We start from the raw sequence: 22,621 nt of genomic DNA, 5'->3' as shown, positions 1-22,621 counted from the left end.
TTGCCCCTGACAGAAGGTTAGAGCACTGAGCAGTAATTGGCAAGGTTGTTAATGTCAACGGATTCCTGTATTTTTAAAATTTTTTATTTCAAGACCTAAGTAGCGCCTATGCTAGGGTAGCTGTCATTTTGCCCTTTATATTATTTCTGGTTTGCTTTAGTAATAGTCTCTCATTCTTAAACTTATTTTTACTAAACAAGACAGAGGGGAGGGAATTGAGAATGGGGAGAGAGAAGGGGCAGGGAGAAGGCTGTTTGGAGACGAAATTGATATTCCTCTGCACCCATAGCTTTTTGCTAACATGGGACTTCAGCGTAAGGCTACGTATGTGCAGGCAGGGAGACGGATGAGCAACTACCAGCAGATAGCAGACTTTCTGCACCACTCGTTCTGAGGGCTGAAAAACTCGTTCCTTCCTTGCTTAGTAAAAATGAGAGATCTGGCCTATATGTCAGCCTTGGTCACTAATGTTATCTAGCACTTTATATAACCTATGTGTTTTTTAGATTCTCTAAATCTCTACAAATAAAATGATATTAGCAAAAGAATCTTGATTGGTAGAACAGTAAAAGAATCTTGGATGGTAGGACTGGAACGTTCATAGAAATAATGTGGTCCAACTTCCTCACTTTGCAGGTGAGGAAATAGAGCCCTGGAATAAAGGGACTTGTTTAAAGTCTTGCAGAAAGTTCATGGGATGGTGGTGGAATTCTCTGAGTGTCATTAATATTCTTGTGCAGCAAAGGTCCACATAAGAGTAGAGACAGAGTTTTTTCTTCAAAGGCTCGTCTTTGGGACGGGTGCATGGTTGGCACCCTGGGTGTGAGTCTACTGCCAAGGGCCAAGGCTAGTGCTAAGGGCAGTTGTGGCTGGGTTAGTGGTGGCAGGAGGAAGCATAATAAACACGTAGGGTAAGACGTAGTTTCTCTAGGTCATGACCACAAAAGTGTCCTTCCAGGCCTGCCTGACATCTGACCTTGTCTTTCCACCTGGGATCTGTCCTGCACCTTGATGGGTTTTTACATGTGGACACCTCTCCTGCATGTCCAAGAAATATCCACACCTTCAAAGTAGCCGCTGCTTGACCACTGCTCACTGGAAGTATGCTCACTGCAGCGTGGTCCACCCTTGGGCAGAATGTCCTGAGAAGAGGCCCTGGCAGGAAGCAGGCTCTCGGCTCTTTGGGAAGGCACTTCTGGTGTGGGCTGTTGGGACCAGCTCTGGGTGGGCATGGACCTTTGGCCCTGAAGATGCTTCATCCAAGAGTAAGGAAGATCTAATCCCTGGATCTATGGGAAGATTGAAAGTATTACTAAGAGAGGGTGCAGATTCAAGTTTGTCATAAGGCTCTTAAGTTATGCCTCCCTAAGTGACAGCATGTGGAGAAACAGGGAGTAAAGTGTTGTTAGTTGCTATTTGACTGGTGTGTGGGATTCTTTAACTAAATAGATGCCTAATCTAGCTATAGGTTTTTGAAAAGGGTTAGCAAGATGCTCTAAGCACAATCACTCTGAGTTTTATAGAGTGACCCTCGGGCCTTGGCACCTTGTTGGCAGTGAGGACTCATTTGGCACTGGCTGGAGGCAGGCTCCAGGCTGAGACTTCCGGGTGCCCTTCGTGCAGTCCTGGACCTCACTGCCAACCTTCTAGCTCTCCACATGCCTCCCTTCCCCTGCCAGTCTGTATTGGTTTTTTAGGGCTGCATTACAAAGAACCACAGGTGGGTGGCTTCAGCACAGAAATTTGTGGTGGTTAAGATGTCCAAGACCAAGGTGTTGGCAGGGTTGGTTCCTTCTGAGGGCTTTGAGGGAAGGATCTGTTCCAAGTCTGTCTCCTTGGCTTGTAAACAACCATCTTCTCCCTATGTCTCTTCACACTGTCTTACCTCCATGTGTGTTTCTGAGTCCAAATTTCTCCTTTTTATAAGGACATCAGTTATATTGGAGTAGGGCCTACCCTAACATCCTCAACTTATCTAATTACATTTGCAATGACCCTATTTCCAAATAAGGTCACCTTCTGAGATATGGGCGGTTAGGGCTTCAACATATGAATTTTAGGGGGATACAATTCAACCCATACACCGTCTGTGAAAAGAAACCATCCAAAAGAGATACATCAAAGAGAGCAAGACTTCTAAGAGATGGAATTTAGAAAAAGGAGAGGAGATTTTACTGAGGAGACTGTAAGTTTTTCACCTCTTCTTTCCCACATGAAGCTCCACCTATAGCAGATGGTAAAGAGCAGTCCTGGCCTTTCGTCCCCACTCATGCTGGGGCAGTGGAGGAAGGGGACAAGGATGGAGCCTCTCATCATCCTGTGGTTTGAGCGTGCCTCTAAGAGAGGTGAGAATGTTGCCACCATGCCCCACCTGTTCCTTAGACAGAAGACAAGAAGGTGAGCATCCTCATTAAGGAAGTGTTAACTAAGTACTGACTATGTGCCAGGTACTTCTCCATGAATGATCCTTGCTCTTGTGGAGCTTTCTTCCTAGTGGGAAAAGGCAGAAATAAACAATAAACAACAAATAAGTAAATATACAGTAGGTTAGTAGGTAGTGAATGCAATGGGGGAAAAATGTAGAAGAGGATGTGAAATTTGCAGTTTTAAATAGAGCAGTCAGGCTGGGCTCCCTGAGAGGGTCAAGTCAGAGTCAGGACTGGAAGGTAGGAGGGAGTTGGCCCAGTGTGTGTCTTGGGGAGAGAGCATCCAGGCCGAAGGGCCTGCACCAACCCAGGAAGATTTGGGGAGCTGTCAGGAGGCCCATATGGCAGGGCAGAGTGAGCGAAGGAGGGCATTGTAGGAGAGGAGGTCAGAGATGTGATGGGAGACCGGCCGTGTTGATCTCTGTGGAGGCTTCACCTGGGTGTATTGGAGCAGGGATTTGAGCTGAGCAGTGACATTTTATCTGATGTGCTTGAGAAGGCTCACTCTGGTTACAGTCTTGAGAATAGACTGGAGAGGGGTGAGGCCAAAAGTAGGGGACCAGTTCAGAGGCCACTCAGCATTTGAGAGGACGGTGCCATGGCTTGGAACAGAGTGGTGGCAGCAGACGTGGTTCTTCCTTAGAACTGTTTCTCACCCCAAGTCATTGAACCCAAATTGCCTGGCTGTTATTCTCTTGGATAAATGTCTCATTCTGGCCCTTGACCAAGTCTTGGGTTGTACTATTTAGATTAGTTACTGGGATTAACTTCAGCTCCATTTTCCCTTCTAATTATTGCTGAAAAGCAATCTGTCCCTCCCCAAATGGAATTTTGTATTACTGATATTTTTTTTTTTTTTTTTTTTTTTGTGAGGAGATCAGCCCTGTGCTAACATCCGCCAATCCTCCTCTTTTTTTTTTTTTTGCTGAGGAAGACAGCCCTGGGCTAACATCTGTGCCCATCTTCCTCCACTTTATATGGGACGCCGCCACAGCATGGCTTGCCAAGCAGTGCGTCGGTGCGCGCCCGGGATCCGAACCAGCGAACCCCGGGCCACCGCAGTGGAGCGCGCGCACTTAACCGCTTGCGCCACCGGGCCGGCCCCTGTATTACTGATATTTTTGACATCAGTGGGAGCATTCTTCTTGATGTTTCAGGGGTATTTAAGGGAGCCGCTTTTCATTCCTGACATGAAGCTAAGGCGTTTGTGAGCTCCTATACTAACCCAAGGGTCCCATAATCTTTTTTTTAAAGATCAAAGACATTTTCACGTAAACTTTTCTTATAGCCACCCCTCAGAATCCTTAGCTCCTACACTACAGACAAGAATGTTTACATTCTGCACGGATCTATTGTCATGGCTGCTCTCAGTCTCCCATTTGGGGGGGTTGAAAATGAAACCGTGTGTAAGTTGAAGCAAATACAAGAGCTGTCGTGTCTCCCCTTGTCTGCCGGCTGCCACATAGAGTAGTGACTTTTTTTTTCTTGGACCCTGGAGCACCAGTACATATGATTAATCATACTATTAAAAATTGAAAATCCCGCATGTATTAGTTTGCTAAGGCTGCCATTACAAAGTACCACAGACTGGGTGGCTTGAACAACAGAAATCTATTGTCTCACAGTTCTGGAGGCTCGAAGTCCAAGATCAAGGTGTCAGCAGGGTTGGTTGCTTCTGAGGGCTTGAGGGAAGGATCTGTTCCAGGCCTCTCTCTTTGGCTTGTAGATAGTGGTCTTCTCCTTGTGTCTCTTTACATTGTTTTCCTTCTGTGTGCCTGTCTTTGTCTCCAAATTTCCTTTTTTCATAAGGACACAGGTCATATTGGATTAGGGCCCACCCTAATGACCTCACGTTAACTTGATTGCCTCTGTAAAGACACTATCTCCAAATAAGGTCCCATTCTGAGGACACCAGCATAATGCATTGGGGTGGGGGGACATGGTCAATCCGTAATGACCCCTTTGTACTTGACTTCCTTTCACGACTGCCAGCCCCAGTCCCATCTGCCACTGATGGGCTTTCTCTGCAGCACTTTCTTGTCCGTAGTCTCCACTTTTCTAAGGCTTCATTTGTCAAGGGTGAATTTTGGTCATATAATTTAAACACCAGTTTGTGAGTAAAGAATAATATGCATTTACAAATAATGACATTGATTGTATTGTAAATTTAACATAATTCTAAAAATAAGTCTGGTCAATGACAGCATATTTGGAATAAGTACATAGCTTCTAGCAGAGGTAGTATAGTTCAGTAGTTAGGAGAACAGACAGCTAGACTGCCTGGATTATCATTAACCATTTGCCAGCCGATTAATCCCAGGAAAGTTACTTAAATCTCTCTTTGACTGAGTTTTCTTGTCTGCAAATGTAGATATTATAGTACCTACTTCATAGAGTTATGAGAATTTCAAAGGCTAATCTATGTAAGGAATATAGAAGAGTGCCTAGTACACAGTAAGTACTCAATAAATGTTTGACACTACTTTTCCTGGGGTAGCTGCTTTGAATGAAGATACTTGAGTAAATTAGGTCTGGTGTGTTTGTTAAAACATTATCTGGTAATTGCGGAGACAACTTATGTGTTTCCAGGGTATAGTATAATTTGATCTGAGAGGACAGTTCTTCTTTGTCATTAACAATATGCAAGCTTCAAAGAAACATGAGGGTTAGTTTTATCTATTGGAGTACACGTAACTCCTGTTTATAAACATTTAACTCATCTAATTTGGTGGTTTTCAATGTATATTCCTGTTCCTGGAGTCATCGTTCAGGGACCACAGTGTGATGGTGGTGGCATTAAGTGTGTGGGGTCAATGTAACATCAATTGTACCCCAGGCCAGATGCCCCACCTCAATCAGAACAAATCCCCTATTATCTATTTTATAGATTATAGTTCTGTATAAAATTTTCTTTGAGAGTTCTACTACTAAAAATAGCTTGAAAACCACTAGCATGGTATATAGATTATTCATATTCTTTTGCCCCCTGTTGCTTTCATTCTGTGTATACCCTAGGGATGCAACTAATGTTAATATTAGCCTGAGCAAAACATAATTAGGAAGATAAATCTACTGCAAAAAGTAATATAGCATAAATTAAATAAATTAAATATAAATCAAATCAAATATAAAACAATGCATTCAATTATCTGCATCACTGCCTCCCTGCTCTAACATGGATGTTGGAGAGGAGACTAATTTTTTTTCTGGGATAGGGCCAGAGCTGAGCCAAGACCAGTGAATTGTGTCAACCCTTGGGAGGATGGCGCTTGACCTATTGGGCGTTAGCTAAAGGTACTGCCGTTTTTGTCAGCTAATTTTCAGTGTCAGTAAGTGGACCCACTACCTATCTATCTTAATTGTTAATGCATGAACTAGTCTTTGTGTGTGGCTCGGAACACCTCTTTATAAGATACTATTAAATGGTCATAGGATCAATTTTGTGGTGAACCATTTATTGAAAAGTTATTGGTTGAATGGACTCCCATGAGCCTAGAAAGAGAAAGTGCATTTCTGCTCAAGGAAGGTTTTAAGTCTGGAGAGCAGACATTAGCAGCACAAACTGGTGCTGCTGCTAGAATCAGAGGCAAAACCAACAAACCCGTCTTTGACACCCTCTGCCCTTCTCTCCCCAACATCTCAAGTCTGCTCCCCACTCTTCAAAAGATCCGGTCTCCATCCAGCCAGTGTCTAGAATTCTCTAGGCAGGATTCCGTGTGCTGTTTCCCACTGTTCCCATCGAGCACACTGATTTTTTTCATATTGTGACTCCTGAATTCAGAAAAATCTGCTGCCACATGCCCTGCCGTTCGTCACCTCTCATCTCCTCCATCTGGGCTGATCTCAGCTCAGCTGGGACACCCTCCTCTGTTGAATGTAGGTCTAAAGTGGGGATGGTTTTGTTTAGAACGTACCTGCACCAGCTCCGGGGTATTTTTAATGGAAACGAGCTCACTGTACTCAGAAATCACAGATTGGCGGAGGTGATCACATTCAAAACCAGTTCTTACAGTTGAAGAGCAACAATAATCAGCAAATTGGCGACCTTGCTCTGAGACTTTGCAACCCCTGCTGTGGAAGCTTTTGCTGACCCCCTCCCCCACATACCCCAGAAACCTAACCCTCCCCCTTTGCAGCTCACCATTTAACCAAGTGACCACTTCTCTTCTAGTACTTGTAACTTTTTTTTTTTTGGCATTTTGGGCTGCTGTCTAGCAGCAGTGAGCTGTTGAGGGCAAGAACCGTGTCTTTATGCTCCAAGTTCCTAACTTACTAGGTGCCCAATAGATACTGGAAGAATTAATGAGATTGTGAATGAATGAATAGATGAAAAGCTCTAGAGCAGATGCCCTTGCTGCTTTTTAGCTTCAGCATCATCAAAGGACCTCCCCCCCGTCTTTTCCTTTCTGACTTCTGTCACTCTGTGCAGGCCCTTGGACCTCACAGCTGGGTTTGTGCTGAAGGTGTCTGCCTGGTTTGTCACGTTCAGTGTTTCCTCCGCAAAATCATCTCTCATAGTGCTGCCCAATTGATTTTCCAGGAAAAAACCCATTTCTTTCATATTGTTCTCCTGCTCAAAAATGGAATGATTTCCCATTGCCTGTTGGATAAAGCTCAGAACTCCTTAGCCTGGCACTCAATACTGACTATAGCTTGTCCTTGACATTCCTTTAAAAATTGTTTTAATTGTAAAGATTCCAAACACATTGAAAAATATAACAGATACTCATTTTCCTGCCACTGAGATTAAAGAAATATTAGCATTTTTGCCATTTATTTTCTTACATAAATAAACAAACATTACAAATACAGGTAGACCTCCCACTCCTATCCTCTCCACTCTCTCTGTATTAAAAATAATCATTCCCCTTTTTAACTTTCTCTCTCGCAATTCACCGTGTGAACCATTTGGTCCAGTTGGATTCATCTTCTGCCTGAAATTGCATTCTTCCTCCTTTTTTCTTTGAGGCCCAGTTCGTTTTCCACCTCTTTCAGTAAGCTTTCCCACCAATCCCCTGGTTTCTTAATTGCTGTGAAGTTATTGTCTCCATTGCTCACCTGGAGACAATATTCTGCCTGTGACAGTTTTTATGCAGCAGTTTGATCCTGGCGTTGGGTTTTTATTCCCCTTATATTAATTTTTTCATCTTGCTCTATATTATAGTTGGTTGTCTGCATGAACTTCTTCTCCATTAGATAACAATGTTGAGAATAAGATCTGAGTCTTAGTTTCGTTCTTTCATTCACTCTGCAGATACTGACTGAGGGCCTAAGCTCCAGGAATTGTTTTAAGCACTGAAGATACAGGAGTGAACACAATAGACACTTGCTGCAATTGTGGAACTTATATTCCAATGGGGGGAGAGAGAAATTATGTGAATAAATGAATATGCCAAGGTGAATAATGCTAAAGAGAAAAAAGAAGCAGGGGAAAGCCTCAAGAGTAAGGGAATTCTATTTTAGACGTGCTGTAAATATATGTGTCTCCTATATGCTTCACCTCGTTGCCAAGCACAGAAAGTGCGCAGGACATATTGGTTGAATTGCACAGTAGACCCAAATAGGTAATATTTGATTATTGCCTGTGAAACACCACTCTGTGTAGACCATCCTTATTGAAAGGTAGTTACAGGAGTCTAAATTTTCATCCTTTGCTGCCAGGGAGCACATCTGTGTTGTTCCTTCACCCTATCCGTAGATGTCTGGAAATGATAACAGATTTTAATACTACCTAAGTAGAGCATAATTAGGGAGGGGAAATCTGCTTCCCAGTAGCATATTGATTTCACTGTCAAATGCAACCAATTTGGCATCATCTTTCCTGCTGTTCTTCTTTAGCCATTGGGCTGATGGAAGGTTCATGTTTCGCGGTGTTCCTATATGTGGTGGTATTGAACTATGATACCAAGAAGACCAATGTCCTCTTTCTAATTCTTCTAGCCTCCAGGAAAGGATAAAATCCCTCAACTTGTCACTTAAAGAAATCACGGCTAAGGTAAGTACCTTTATATGCTCATTTTCTATCTCTGATGTTTTCTTTTGACTTAATTTCATGTCTAGCTCACAGAACACCTGGGCTCTGGAAGCAATGTAGACTTTGCAAGGCTATTCTACAGGCCAAGCAAAGAGCCAAAGAGCCAGGGCGAGGACTGCTCCTATGGTGGAGGTCCCAACTTGTGGTCCCCCAGGAATTGATTGGTTTGGCCTTTGCTTCTGAAGGAGCTGTCGATGTGGGGTGGAGATGACTGTGCTGTGCACAACCAAATGTCTTTGCTTAAAAAGGCTTTCAGGTTGGGAGTAATCTGAGAAATTAATTACTTTTCTTCCTAAGAGGGCAGGGTTCAGGTTCAAACATACGGAAATGGTACAATAGCTGTTTTATTTATTTATTTATTTATTTAATTTTTATTTATTTTTTTGTGAGGGAGATTGGCCCTGAGCTAACATCTGTGCCCATCTTCCTCATATTTTGTATGTGGGACACTACCACAGCATGGCTTGATGAGCAGTGTGTAGGTCCGCACCCAGTATCCAAACCCACGAACCCCAGGCTGCCGAAGCAGAGCATGTAAACTTAACCACTATGCCACCTGGCCGGCCCCAGGTGATGGTTTTTTGTGTTTTAAAGTTGACTTTGGAATGATTTTGCCTATTTTATCTGTCATTTATACTTGGTATCAGGACCTTGGTTTGTGTAGAGATAGAGCACTCTTTCAATATTCCCTGGAAGCACATAGTCAATTCAATTAAATAGGCAATGTCGTAGTTAATTAGGATAACCACAGTTTACAAAATAAAACCACTCCCTACAGAGATAGTTCTACCTGACCAAGTTATTGACAAACTGTGTAGTAGGATCCATTACTCTGAGAATTATTACTAAATGTGTGGCAGAGAACTAGGTATGAATCATTAATTATTTGCGTTAGGTCTGGGAACCAGGGGTGGTTATAAAATGATCAAAATGTAAAAAGAACAGGTTTCTGAGCAGAAAGCAAAGCAGAGGAGAGTCCATTGGCCTGGAAGGAATCTTTTCTTGTTCTCAGTGTCCAGGGAAAGAGATCAGGAAGACCTGCTGTGGTCTTACGGATCACCACAGCTAAGCTTAGACTGGAGATGTGTTGTTGGCAAAAATGTCCACAGTTCCTCTGACCTTTTTTCCAGTTTTTGTGTCTAATTCATTTCTGAAAACAACGTTAAATGATTTTGCTAAAAATCACACGGCAGCAGTTTGATGGGCAATAATGCCCTGCATAAAAGGAGAGCTTCCTGTTAGGATTAAGTCTTGCTCATAAGATGGCATGGAGGCCAGGGACCCAGGAATGCTTGAAACCTCCTCTGCCTTCCTGGAGAACTTCCCACAAACGTTCACCTGAAGAAGAAGAGCAGGATGAGACGCAAGGTGCTGCTTTACTTGGAGCAGTGTGAGGACCTGAGTCCCAGGAGGGACTCTGGTAAAGGACTTTTATCTTAGGCTCCCATGCAGGGCAGGGCTGAGACCTTTCCCTTGCCCAACTGTAGGGACAGGGGAGATGGATTTGGTTTACCAGTTTTGTTATACGAATCAGGAGAGGGAGTGTTAGAGAGGAGATGTGAATTTCTTTCTTGTAAGTCACAGTGATGTCGCCCAGTAGTATCCATGGCCCTATCCATGTCTGCACTGTGACCTCCAGGCGGAGCCACTAGGGAGGTGAGGAGAGGCCAAAGCGTCCTGGATGGGGGAGGTGGTAGAAGTATTCCTTCTCCTGTATTTTCTACTGTAAATATGTGCCATTTATCAGTGTGTCCTAATTTCTGTATAGAACTAAAAGGTGGAAAGACTTTTGAGTTTGGGTTTATTGAGTATCAGAAATACTGTGTGTGTCGTATGAATGAGTTTGTATCCCAGAAGTGAGTATGCAGGTGTCCATATTACATAATACAGATGGTGTTTTTATGTGTGTGTTTTATATGACATTTAATATTGTGTACACACATATACACTTATCCACATGACACTGGGATTTGCTGATAATCTCCAGCTACTGTTAAAGCTGTTGGATTTGCCCAAATGCCAAAAGTGGTTAGCTTTGTTTGCATACCTTCTCTAATACATTTACAAAAACTTATAATTCCCTTCTTTTTCCATGAGATTAAGGAATTCATAGCTAAGATTTTAAAATGTAAATGTAAAAGCTCCATTTGATAATGAGTTCCTTAGGGTCTAATTTTATTTGAAAATAAAAAGGAGATGCAGATTTTCTGGGGCGTGTGTGTGTGTGTATAGATGGGTATGTATGTGTGCACATCCATGAATGTGTGTGTATATGGGGGGCACATATTAGTCTACAAAGGATTAAAGCGAAACTGGCCAGTCACAAAAAACAACTTTCTGCTTTGGACTTGATTGACTGGTGACCTTGAGGTAAAAGTTGCAGCTTGGCAGTTTTCTTTCTTTAGTGTATTAGATATATAGATCTGATATTCTTTCCACTCCTCCCTCAAAGAGAGATGGAACCTTCCTTCTACTCATTACATTTCTTTGACTCTTATGGGGTTACCCAAACCAAAGGTAATTGAGGGATAAATGAAATGGAAGAAATAGTTGGAAATAAATGGGATATCTGGAGATTGGTAGATATTAGATTACATCCAGCGATGCCTGAAAGAATGTACGTTGCAATTTAATAAGAAGATTTAGAGAGGTTGTTTCATATTAATAGTGACAGCTTGAACGATAGATTTGCTCAACAAAGGAGAAACTGACCCAATTATGATTAAGAGATACTGTTAACTGATATCAGAAATACAGGACATGCATTGGTTGAGACATAAGAATTATGGCTGGTGTTATGGAGTTAACAGAAGTGTTCTCAGACTTCCGATGACATTCTTAGATGAATGGGAGGGGACATGCCAGTCATCGGGCATTAAGCCAACTTGAGACAGTGCTAGTGGGAAGGTGTCCAGAGTCTCTTCCTTCTAACTCCCAGTTCTGACTTCCTGACAAACATCACGACTGTTGAAAGGGTCTTGGAATTAATCACTTTGGACGTGTAGCTGCTCAGCAATGCTGGTGTAAGCTTTGGTTTAGAGGCCACCACACTGTCACCTTCATCCAGAGAGTGAGTTTTATAAAGAGATTTGGGAAATTACAGCTGCTTAATGGAAAAGAACATGTTTAAGGCCCTGGAAGAAACGGCATAGCATTTTAGGCAGGATGGGTGAGGTCTGCTTTGATTCTAAAAACAATCTCAATTTCAGTGTGAGATAAGCAAAACATTTCAAGCTGATGGTAGCTAGCAAGATCTAGATTCTTCAGGGGAAATTAAAGTTTATATATTTTCTTGGCTAGGTGAACCCATCTGGAATCTTAGACTTTTAGCAAAAAAAGAGGGATGCTTCCAGGTAACATGCTTTGTGGATCACTCCAAAATGTTTCCACAGATATATTCATTCTTATTCAACTGTGCTGTATGCTTTTGTTGAACTGGAAGGTTTTCTAGGTAGCCCGTTAATCTGAGTATAGATATCAACTGAATATGTGGTTTTAGCTTTAAACAAAAGAAAAAATTTGTGATGTTTTAGCTTCAAAGTGAAAGATATCCTAAGACAATTGAAAAAAAGAAACTGAAATTTAAGATTTTTGCTATTTTTGTAAAAGCGAAGAAAAATGTAAGAAGTGTTTGGAATATCCTGGAAAAATGAATGATAAAACTTGCAAACCTCACTGAGATCTACTTGTCTATTTTTCAAATCTGACTTGCCAGCAAGTGTTTACCCTCAAAGTTTCATTAGACAGCATCCAGGAGTAATTCAACCTCATCTGCTGCTCTACCTTTGATCTCAGCGGCTGTGCACCTTATTTACTGCCTATTACATACCAGACACAGAGCCAAGTCCCTGCTCACATTGAGCTTGTGTCCTAGTGGAGACAGACAACAGAAAAGCAAAGGAATAAAAACAAATAGTGTAGAGTGACGTCAGCATCATGGCGGAGTGAGCTTCCCCCATTGAACTCTCCCCCTCTAAGACACAACAAAAAGGACATTCATATTCCAACAGAAGCTATTCACACAACCCAGGGGACGTCTGAGGCACACAGGCAGCCATACACCCGAGGAGAGAGGTGCTGGTATCCCCAGAGGAAGTGGAAGGAGGTAAGAGGAGCTCCTTTCCTTCCCCAAGGACTGTGACCCAGAGACTGAGACTACGCGGCTCCCAGAGGAGGGGGAGGGGTGGCTGGCCACGTGAAAACCGGCGCTCTCCAAGACCCCTCACAGCCTGAGGGGATCCCCCTATGGAGGGAGCGGAACTGTTGCGAGGGTAGTTTCAACAAAGCTAGCCCCTCAAGAGAGCAGAGAGTGACAGCGAGGTGAGAAACCTCTGAGATTGGGGAGGTGAAAGTAAGCGCCCCTCCCCCACCCGGCCCGCCCTACTGGTGCCTCAGCTCAGCCCCGTCCCCAGAGGCAGCGGCCCCCAGGTGCCCAGGCCGACGAGCACCGAGGCGAGCCTTTGCCCCCGCACCAGAGGCAGCAGCAGCTCAGGCCCCACCGCGCCACAGCCCCAGCTGCTCAGGCTGGACCAACCCACGGCCCCAGCTTCCCCAGTTCGCCTGTGTCACGGCCCCAGCTCCTTTGGCTGGACCATGCCCCACCCCCAGCTCCTTCAGCTTGACCCCCCCCCGCCCCCCGGCTCCAGTGGCTTCAGCTTGGCCTGTGCTCAGGCTCAGCTGACTTGGCACCAGCAACTTCAGCCCACCGCACTCCAGTTCCAGCCTCTTTGGCCCAGAGGTGCTCCAGCTCCTCCTTCTTTGGCCCAGCGCACTCCAGCTCCTCATTCTGCGGCCCAGTGCACTCCAGTTCCAGCTTCTTTGGCCCAGTGGTGCTCTAGCTCTTCCTTCTTCGGCCCAGTGCACTCCAGTTCCAGCCTCTTTGGCCCAGTGGCGCTCTAGCTCTTCCTTCTTTGGCTCAGCACACTCCAGTTCCAGCTTCTTTGGCCCAGCTGCACTCCAGCTCCTCCTCCTTCTTCGGCTCAGCGCACTCAAGTTCCAGCTTCTTCTGCCCAGTGGCACTCCAGGCCCTGCTTCTTTGGCCCAGTGGCACTTCAGCTGCAGCTGCTTCAACCCACCCACACCTGAGCCCCAGCTGCTTTGGCCTAGCTGTGCTCCAGTCTCAGCTGTTCCCGTGCTCCAGCTCCAGCTGTTCCCACACTTCCCCCCTAGCAGCCTCCACTCAGCCACACCTCACATCAGCCAGGGACAGATGAGGTGCCCACGGATTGAGGCGGGCCAGAATACACAGCCCTTGACCCCCACCCACCGGCAGCAAGAGGAAACTGTGACCATATATTTTCACAATGAGGAAAAGTAAGCCAACACCGACAGGCACCATGCAAAAATATATTAAATCTCCAGACCAAAAGGAAAATGACAAGCACCCAGAAGTCAACCCGGAAAGCACACAATGTATAACCTTAATGACAGAGAATTCAAAATAGCCATCATAAAAAAGCTTAATGAAATACAAGAAAACACAGACAGACAATTCAATGAAATCAGGAGTTTCTTCACAAAAGAGATTGAAACTGTAAAAAAAAACCAACCAAAAATCTTAGAGATGAAAAACACAATAGAGGAGACAAAGGCAAATCTGGAAGCCTTAAGCATCAGAGCCAACAATATGGAGGAAAGAATTAGCAATATTGAGGGCAGCAATGCAGAAATGCTCCACATGGAAGAGGAAGGAGAACTAAGACTAAAAAGAAATGAAGAAACTCTCCGAGAAATATCTGACTCAATTAGGAAATCCAACATAAGGATTATAGGTATTCCAGAGGGAGAAGAGAGGGAAAAAGGAGCAGAGAACTTGTTCAAAGAAATAATATCTGAGAACTTCCCAAACCTGGGGAAGGAGGTGGAAATACCAGTGAATGAAATAAATGGATGTCCTAAATATATCAACATGAAAAGACCCTCTCCAAGGCATATAGTAGTAAAGCCGGCAAAAGTCAACAACAAAGAGAAAATATTAACAGCAGCTAGACAAAAAAAAAAATAACATACAAAGGATTTCCTATCAGGCTGTCAGCCGATTTCTTGACAGAAACTGTACAGGCTAGGAGAGAGTGGAACAATATATTTAAAATTCTGAAGGACAAAATCTTTCAGCCAAGAATACTCTATCCAGGAAAAATATCCTTCAGATATGATGGAGAAATAAATTATCCCAGATAAACAAAAGCTAAGGGAGTTCATTGCCACAAGACCCCCACTACGAGAAGTGCTCAAGAAGGCCCTCATCCCTGAGGAAAAAAAGAGAAAGGGGATTCAAAGTTTTGAACAAGGAGGAAAATAGGTCAATAAAACCAGAAAAATTGCAGTCCTCTACCAAAATAGATTAGCAAACACTTAAATATAAAACCAAAGATCAAGGGAAGGTAAGCACCAAGCATAAATATAACCTCATCATGTTAAACACGAACTCACAACACAAGAAGGAATAAGATGTGACAACAATAACTTAGAAGGGGAAGAGGAAAGGGATTGAATCGACTTAGTCTAAGGGAATAAGAGGCCATGAAAAAATGGACTATCACATCCACGAGATTTTTTATACAAACTTCATGGTAACCACTAACCAAATAATCAGAACAGAATCACACACAATAAAGAAAGAGAAAACTAAGAGAACCCCCATACAGAACTACTAAACTAAATTGGTAGTCCGAAACACATGGGACGAGAAACAAAAGAAATGCAAAAAAAGTGGAAAAAGAGCAATAAAATAACAACAACAAGCCCCCATATATCAATAATTATCCTAAATGTAAATGGACTGAACTCTCCAATCAAAAGACACAGATTGGTGGGATGGATTAAAAAACAAGACCCAACAATATGTGTTTCCTCCAGGGAACACGTCTCAGCTCTAAAGACAAACACAGGCTCAGAGTGAAAGGATGGAAGATAATACTCCAAGCTAATGGCAAACAAAAGAAAGCAGGTGTTGCCATACTTATATCAGACAAAGTGGACTTCAAGATAAAACAGGTAATGAGGGACAAAGAGGGGCAATATATAATGATAAAAGGGACACTCCACCAAGAAGACATATCACTTTTAAATATATATGCACCCACTACAGAAGCCCCAAGGTACATAAAACAACTGTTAACAAACCTAAAAGGAGATATTAACAACAGCACAATAGTAGTAGGGTTAACACCCCACTTTCATCAATGGACAGATCATCCAGACAGAAAATAAATAAGGAAATAATCAACCTAAATGAACAACTAGATGAGATGGACTTAATAGACATATACAGAGCACTCCATCCAAACACAGCAGATTACATGTTCTTCTCAAGTGCTCATGGAACATTCTCAAGAATAGACCATATGTTGGGAAACAAGGCATGCTTATATAAATTTAAGAAGATTTAAATCATAACAAGCATCTTCTCAGACCATAATGCTGTGAAGTTGGAAATCAACGACAAGGAAAAAAACCAGGAAGTGACAAAGCTGTGGAGACTCAACAACATGCTACTAAACAACCAATGGATCATTGATGAAATTAAAGGAGAAATCAAAGCATATAGGGAGACAAATGAAAATGAAAATACACCGTACCAACTCATATGGGATGCAGCAAAAGCGGTCCTGAGAGGGAAACTCAGTAATACAGGCCCAGCTTAACAAACAAGAAAAAGCCCAAATAAGCAACCTCAAACTACACCTAACAGAATTAGAAAAAGAAGAACAAACAAAGCTTAAAGTCAGCAGAAGGAGAGAAATAATAAAAATCAGAGCAGAAATAAATGAAATTGAAATTAAAAAAAAAAAAACAGTAGAAAGGATCAATGAAACAAAGAGCTGGTTCTTTGAGAAGATAAACAAAATTGACAAACTCTTAGCCAGACTCACCAAGAAAAAAAGAGAGAAGGCTCAAATAAATAAAATTAGAAATGAGAAAGGAGAAATTACAACAGATAGCACAGAAATACAAAAGATTGTAAGAGAATACTATGAAAAACTATATGCCAACAAATTGGACAATCTAGAAGAAATGGATAAATTCCTAGACTCATACAATCTCTCGAAACTGAATCAAGAAGAAATAGTTAAGCCGAATAGACCAATCACAAGTAAAGAGATTGAAACAGTAATCAAAAACCTCCCAAAAAATAAAAGTCCAGGACCAGATGGCTTCTCTGGAGAATTTTACCAAACATTCAAAGAAGACTTAATATGTATCCTTCTCAAACTATTCCAAAAAATAAAGGAAGATGGAACACTTCCCAACACATTCTACGAGGCCAACATCACTCTGATACCAAAGCCAGGCAAAGACAATACTAAGAAGGAAAACTACAGACCAATATCCCTGATGAACATAGATGCAAAAATGCTCAACAAAATATTGGCAAACCAAATACAGCAATACATTAAAAAGATCATACACCCTGATCAAGTGGGATTTATACCAGGGACGTAGGGATGGTTCAACATCTCCAGATCAATGTGATACACCACATTAATAAACCGAGGCATAAAAACCATATGATCATCTCAATAGATGCGGAGAAGGCTTTTGACAAGATCCACCATCCATTTATGATAAAAACTCTCAACAAAATGGGTATGGAAGGAAAGTACCTTAACATAATAAAGGCCATATATGACAAACCCACAGCCAGCATCATACTCAATGGGGAAAAATTGAAATCCATCCCTCTGAGAACAGGGACAAGACAAGGGTGCCCACTTTCATCACTCTTATTTAACACAGTACTGGAGGTTCTGGCCAGAGCAATTTGGCAAGAAAAAGGAATAAAAGGAATCCAAATAGGCAATGAAGAAGTGAAACTCTCGCTGTTTGCAGATGACATGATCTTATATATAGAAAACCCTAAAGAATCCATTGGAAAACTATTAGAAATAATCAACAACTACAGCCACGTGGCAGGGTACAAAATCAATTTACAGAAATCAGTCGCATTTCTATATACCAACAACGAACTAACAGAAAGAGAACTCAAGAATACAAACCCATTTACAATTGCAACAATAAGAATAAAATATCTAGGAGTAAATTTAACCAAGCAAGTGAAAGACCTATACAATGAAAACTATAAGACATTACTGAGTGAAATCAATGACGACATAAAGAAATGGAAAAAGATTCCATGCACTTGGATTGGAAGAATAAACATTGTTAAAATGTCCATACTACCTAAAGCAATCTACAGATTCAATGCAATCCCAATCAGAATCCTAAGGACGTTCTTCACAGAAATAGAACAAAGAATACTAGCATTTATATGGGGCACCAAAACACCCCGTATAGCTAAAGCAATCCCGAAAAAGAAGAACAAGCCTGAAGGAATTATAATCCCTGACTTCAAAACATACTATAAAGCAATGGTAATTAAAACAGCATGGTACTGGTACAAAAACAGACACACAGATCAATGGAAAAGAATTGAAAGTCCAGAAATAAAACCTCGTATCTATGGGCAGCTAATCTTTGACAAAGAAGATAAAGACATACAGTGGAGAAAGGAAAGTCTCTTCAATAAATGGTTCTGGGTAAACTGAACAGCCACATGCAAAAGAATGAAAGTAGACCATCTTCTTTCGCCATACACAAAAATTAACTCAAAATGGATCAAAGACCTGAAGGTGAGACCTGAAACTATAAAACTCCTGGAGGAAAGTATAGGTAGTACACTACTCGTCATCGGCCATAAAGGGATCTTTTTGAATTCCATGTCTACTCAGACAAGGGAAACAAAAGAAAAAATAAACAAGTGGGACTTCATCAGGTTAAAGAGCTTCTACAAGGCAAATGAAACCAGGATCAAAATGAATAGGGAACCCACCAGCTGGGAAAAAATATTTGCAAACCGTATGTCTGACAAGGGATTAATCTCCATAATATATAAGGAACTCACACAACTGGATAACAAAAAAACAAACAACCCAATCCAAAAATGGGCAGAGGAAATGAACAGACACTTCTCCAAAGAAGATATACAGATGGCCAATTGACACATGAAAAGATGCTCAACATCGCTAATTATCAGGGAAATGCAAATCAAAACCACACTAAGATATCATCTTACACCCGTTAGAATGGCTATAATCACCAAGACAAAAAGCAGCAAATGCTGGAGAGGCTGTAGAGAAAGGGGAACCCTAATCCACTGCTGGTGGGAATGCAAACTGGTGCAGCCTCTATGGAAAACAGGATGGAGATTCCTCAAAAAATTTAAAGTAGAAATACCTTATGATCCAGCTATCTCACTACTGGGTATCTACGCAACGAACCTGAAATCAACAATCCAAAGAGGCTTATGCACCCCTATGTTCATTGCAGCATTATTCGCTATAGCCAAGACATGGAAGCAACCCAAGTGTCCCTCGACTGATGATTGGATAAAGAAGATGTGGTATATATATACCACGGAATACTACTCAGCCATAAAAAAAGACAAAATCGTCCCATTTGCAACAACATGGATGGACCTGGAGGGTATTATGTTAAGTGAAATAAGCCAGAGAGAGAAAGACAAACAGTGCATGATTTCACTCATATGTGGAAGATAAACCAACACATGGACAGATAGAACTGTTTGGTGGTTACCAGGGACTAGGGGGGTGGGGGTGGGCACAAGGGGTGGAGGGATGCACTCGTATAGTGACTGATAAATAATAATGTACAACAAAAATAAAAGAAAAAAAATCACGTACTACCTAAAATATACAATTTTTATTTGTCAATTATACCTCAATAAAGCTGGAAAAAAATAAATGCACCAATTAAAAGATAATAGATAAATAGCATGAAATGAAAAAAAAATAACAATTCCTAGGCCCCACCCCAAATCAGTCAAATTAGAATCTCTGGCAGTGGGACCCAGGCCCTAGAATTTTTAAAGTTTCCTAGATGGTTCCAATGTGACCCACAGTTGAGACTTCCTGGTCTAAATGAAGAGTCTTCAGATTTTTGCTCGTATTTCCGATAAAACAATTTTTTAAAACTATGTGCCTCAATTCATATTTTTAAATTGGCATCCAAAATTTTTCATCATAACTTTAAATAGTTGCAATGACATAATTTCTTGCAAGGAGTAAATATTGACATTTAAAATAAAACTGTTGTATCACTCATTTATCGCCCACTATCATCCGTTTTTAAAAGTACATGAATAAATTCTTAAACCTCAAAACAAACAAGCAAACAAACAGTGTATCAGCTGGAGAGGACGCGATGGAAGAACATTGAGCAGGGTAAAGGCAGAAGGGGAGAGTGGGCCGAGGGGGTTGCTACTGTACGTACGTGATCAGCAGGCCTTTCTGCCCAAGTGACGTTTGAGCAGAGCCCTGAGGGGGTGAGTGGGCTAAGCCACCTGGGGCAAGAGTGTTTCAGAAGAAGGGAGTCAGAGTGCAAAGGTGGGAGCAGGCACAGTGCTAATGTTGTTTTAGTTTGTGGTTGTGCCCCTTTGTGTTAGCTCCTGTCCGTTTCGTGTTTGGGTGTGGGGGAATGCATAGGACCAATGCTTGGAATATGCCAATGTCACTTTATTGGTCCTTCGTTCCTTCTTTCTTTTTCGTCTTTCTTTTTGCATTGTTTGCTTCTTAAGAACTCCCCTCCACTTACTCTTTATCACCCCTCTTAATTCCTTATAAACCCAGAAATCTCTGACCTGGCTGCTCTGTTGCCTTCCAATTTTTTTTTTTTTTTAGGTGAGGAAGATCGGCCCTGAGCTAACATCTGCCAATCCTCCTCTTTTTGCTGAGGAAGACTGGCCCTGGGCTAACATCCGTGCCCATCTTCCTCCACTTTATATGGGACGCTGCCACAGCGTGGCTTGCCAAGTGGTGCGTCGGTGCGCGCCCAGGATCTGAACCGGCGAACCCTGGGCCGCCACAGAGAAGCGCGTGCACTTAACCACTTGCTCCACTGGGCCGGCCCCTGCCTTCCAATTTTTACCTGAATAAATGAGGATTTGTGGCTGTTTCTCTCCCTCTAGGTGGGTGTCAGTGAGAGACTCTGCAGCACTCTGAGGAAGAAAGTTAACGATATCGAAACCCAACTCCCAGCACTGCTTGAAGCCAAAATGCTTGCAGCATCAGGTAACTGGAAATAGAGGAGACATTGAAGCAGTTGGAGTGGACTGATGACAACCACCACCACATCCATGTTCTCTCCTTGATGAACATTCAACTATTCCTTATGTCATACTCAGACATCTCAGAGCTTTCCTGGGGACTTTCACTAAAACCCATGGAATAAATGGGCAGTGTCTCCTTATAAAGTGATGGATAAGGCTTTTAAAAATACCTATGTACACACAATATAAAATAAATTATTTTTGTAGGTACCTTATTTTGGACTTACAGTTCCTATTTCTTTAAGAGTTTAGAGGTTAGATGTACTCTGTATGCCGTATAATTCTAGCCGATATTTATATAGCATTGTGTATCTGTAGATGCTCAAGGAGGATTATTGGATGTGACCAACCCTTCCTCCAGGGGGAAGGAATGATAGCATGAGACAAGCTGGTGTACTCATTTTAGCAATCTAGTCATAGGTTATAGATTTTTGAAGCATTTTCCATGGATCATAATCCCTCCTTAATCTGGTAATTATTAAGGGGTATATTTTTCCATTAATCTGTAGGTTGAAAATATGAGTCTCTGAAAATAGTATCTTATTCTTCATTTGAACAGTGCTTTTAAACATTCCTCAGCATTTGTTACTTTATTTTATTTTCACAACAGCTATATTAGGAAGGTGGGAGAGCTGCTGTGATCCCACGAACGGATGGGGAGATCGAGGCCCTGGGGTACGTCCTTTGGTTGAGTTCACTCAGTTAGCTGAGTGGTGGCAGGTCGGGGTGTGACAGAGTCCAGGTGTGGTACCTGGATTTTTAGCTCAGTTATGAGATGACATCCTCGAAGATTCTCTGAGTTTTATGGGTTGAACAAGCCCACAGCTCATCAGCTTCAGAAGAATAATAAAAATTTAACAAAAAGGTATAATAATTACATGAATGGGTTTTAAATGGCATTTTAAGAAGGAATACAATAATTGGCAGCTTCTGCTCTTCAGATCATTAAACAACTAATGTTCGCAGCTAACGAGCAATTTGGTTCCTGGTGCAGTCAGGCATGTTATTTACAACCAGTAGAACATCGACATGTGAATGTGGGGCTTGGCTCTTAACAGCTTCACATGCCATTTACTTGGAATTATGGCCCTATTTACTGAGAGAAAAAAAGAAGATTGAACATCATATTACTTCTGAGTTAGGGTTTTTGCATTTCTTAATCAATATATCTTTCCTAGGAATACAGGTGGATGTGTCTCTATTAAGCTCAGGGGAGGAGATGTATCATTCAGGCAACAGAGAGATCCCTCTCTGAGATGTGAATAATCTGTTTTTAGAATCCCAGGGAAAATTTTTAAGACAGTATATTGCGTATGGGGCCTGGGTATTCTGTTTAGTTTTTTGATCTGCTGAGAAAATCAGTGAGGCCTGATCAGTGAGGGATGACCTGAATTAACTGAGATGGGAACTCACCTCCTGACCTCCTGTTTCCTGATTCCTCTTTAGGCACCTGGTGAAGGGCCTTTCAGTCACTGGGCTATCCCCGTGGGTTGTGCTCATGGCAGGGGGTCATCCTTCTGCAACTTCTGCACATGATGTGATTTCTGTTTCCTTTTGAGCCATACTCCACAGCAAGGAGGGCCTGAGGAGAGAAAAGGTTCTGCCATTAGGAAGGATCCTGATGGGCCGATTTGAGTACATTCAGAATGGCAAGCCCTCACTCCTTTAGACAAAAGCCACAGGACAAACCTCTCCAAGAGAAGCCTTTCTCTATTTTGGGCTCCCTGGGAGGATGCTCAGGGACAACGCCCTTGAGATTCTGAGAAGCCCTATTGAATGGGGAGGATCTTAAGGGATGCCCTTAAGATTCTTAGAGGGCCTTTTGTCTGTCTGGAAGTTTCTGTGATTCACTGTCTTAGATCTCCCATTCTAGGTTTGATCTGTGGACTGGGGCCCTTTCTTAATTTGAGAGTCATTTGCTAGCTACAGAGGCTGGGAATAAGAAATAGTTTTATTTTCAAACTCAGCAAGTCCTAGCTACTTTATATTTAATAGTCTATTCTTTAACTCATCTCTCTTTTCTTGCATTTTATC

The 22,621-nt window shown here is 42.1% G+C and overlaps 1 protein-coding gene across 1 annotated transcript in view; it reads left to right on the top strand.

Annotated features, from left to right (window-relative positions):
* Positions 1–22,621, top strand: part of DISC1 (DISC1 scaffold protein) — a 339,334-nt gene that overhangs the window by 117,449 nt on the left and 199,264 nt on the right. The window contains exons 7-8 of the mRNA XM_058543022.1: positions 8,367–8,421; positions 20,447–20,549. Of these exons, the coding sequence (XP_058399005.1) occupies positions 8,367–8,421; positions 20,447–20,549 (158 nt within the window). The remainder of the gene's footprint in view (positions 1–8,366; positions 8,422–20,446; positions 20,550–22,621) is intronic.

This window comes from Diceros bicornis, chromosome 6 (genome assembly GCF_020826845.1).
Source record: "Diceros bicornis minor isolate mBicDic1 chromosome 6, mDicBic1.mat.cur, whole genome shotgun sequence".
Taxonomy (NCBI): Eukaryota; Metazoa; Chordata; class Mammalia; order Perissodactyla; family Rhinocerotidae; genus Diceros; species Diceros bicornis.
The sequence above is the reverse complement of the archived record's forward strand: the minus strand, read 5'-3'. Positions and strand labels throughout refer to the sequence as shown.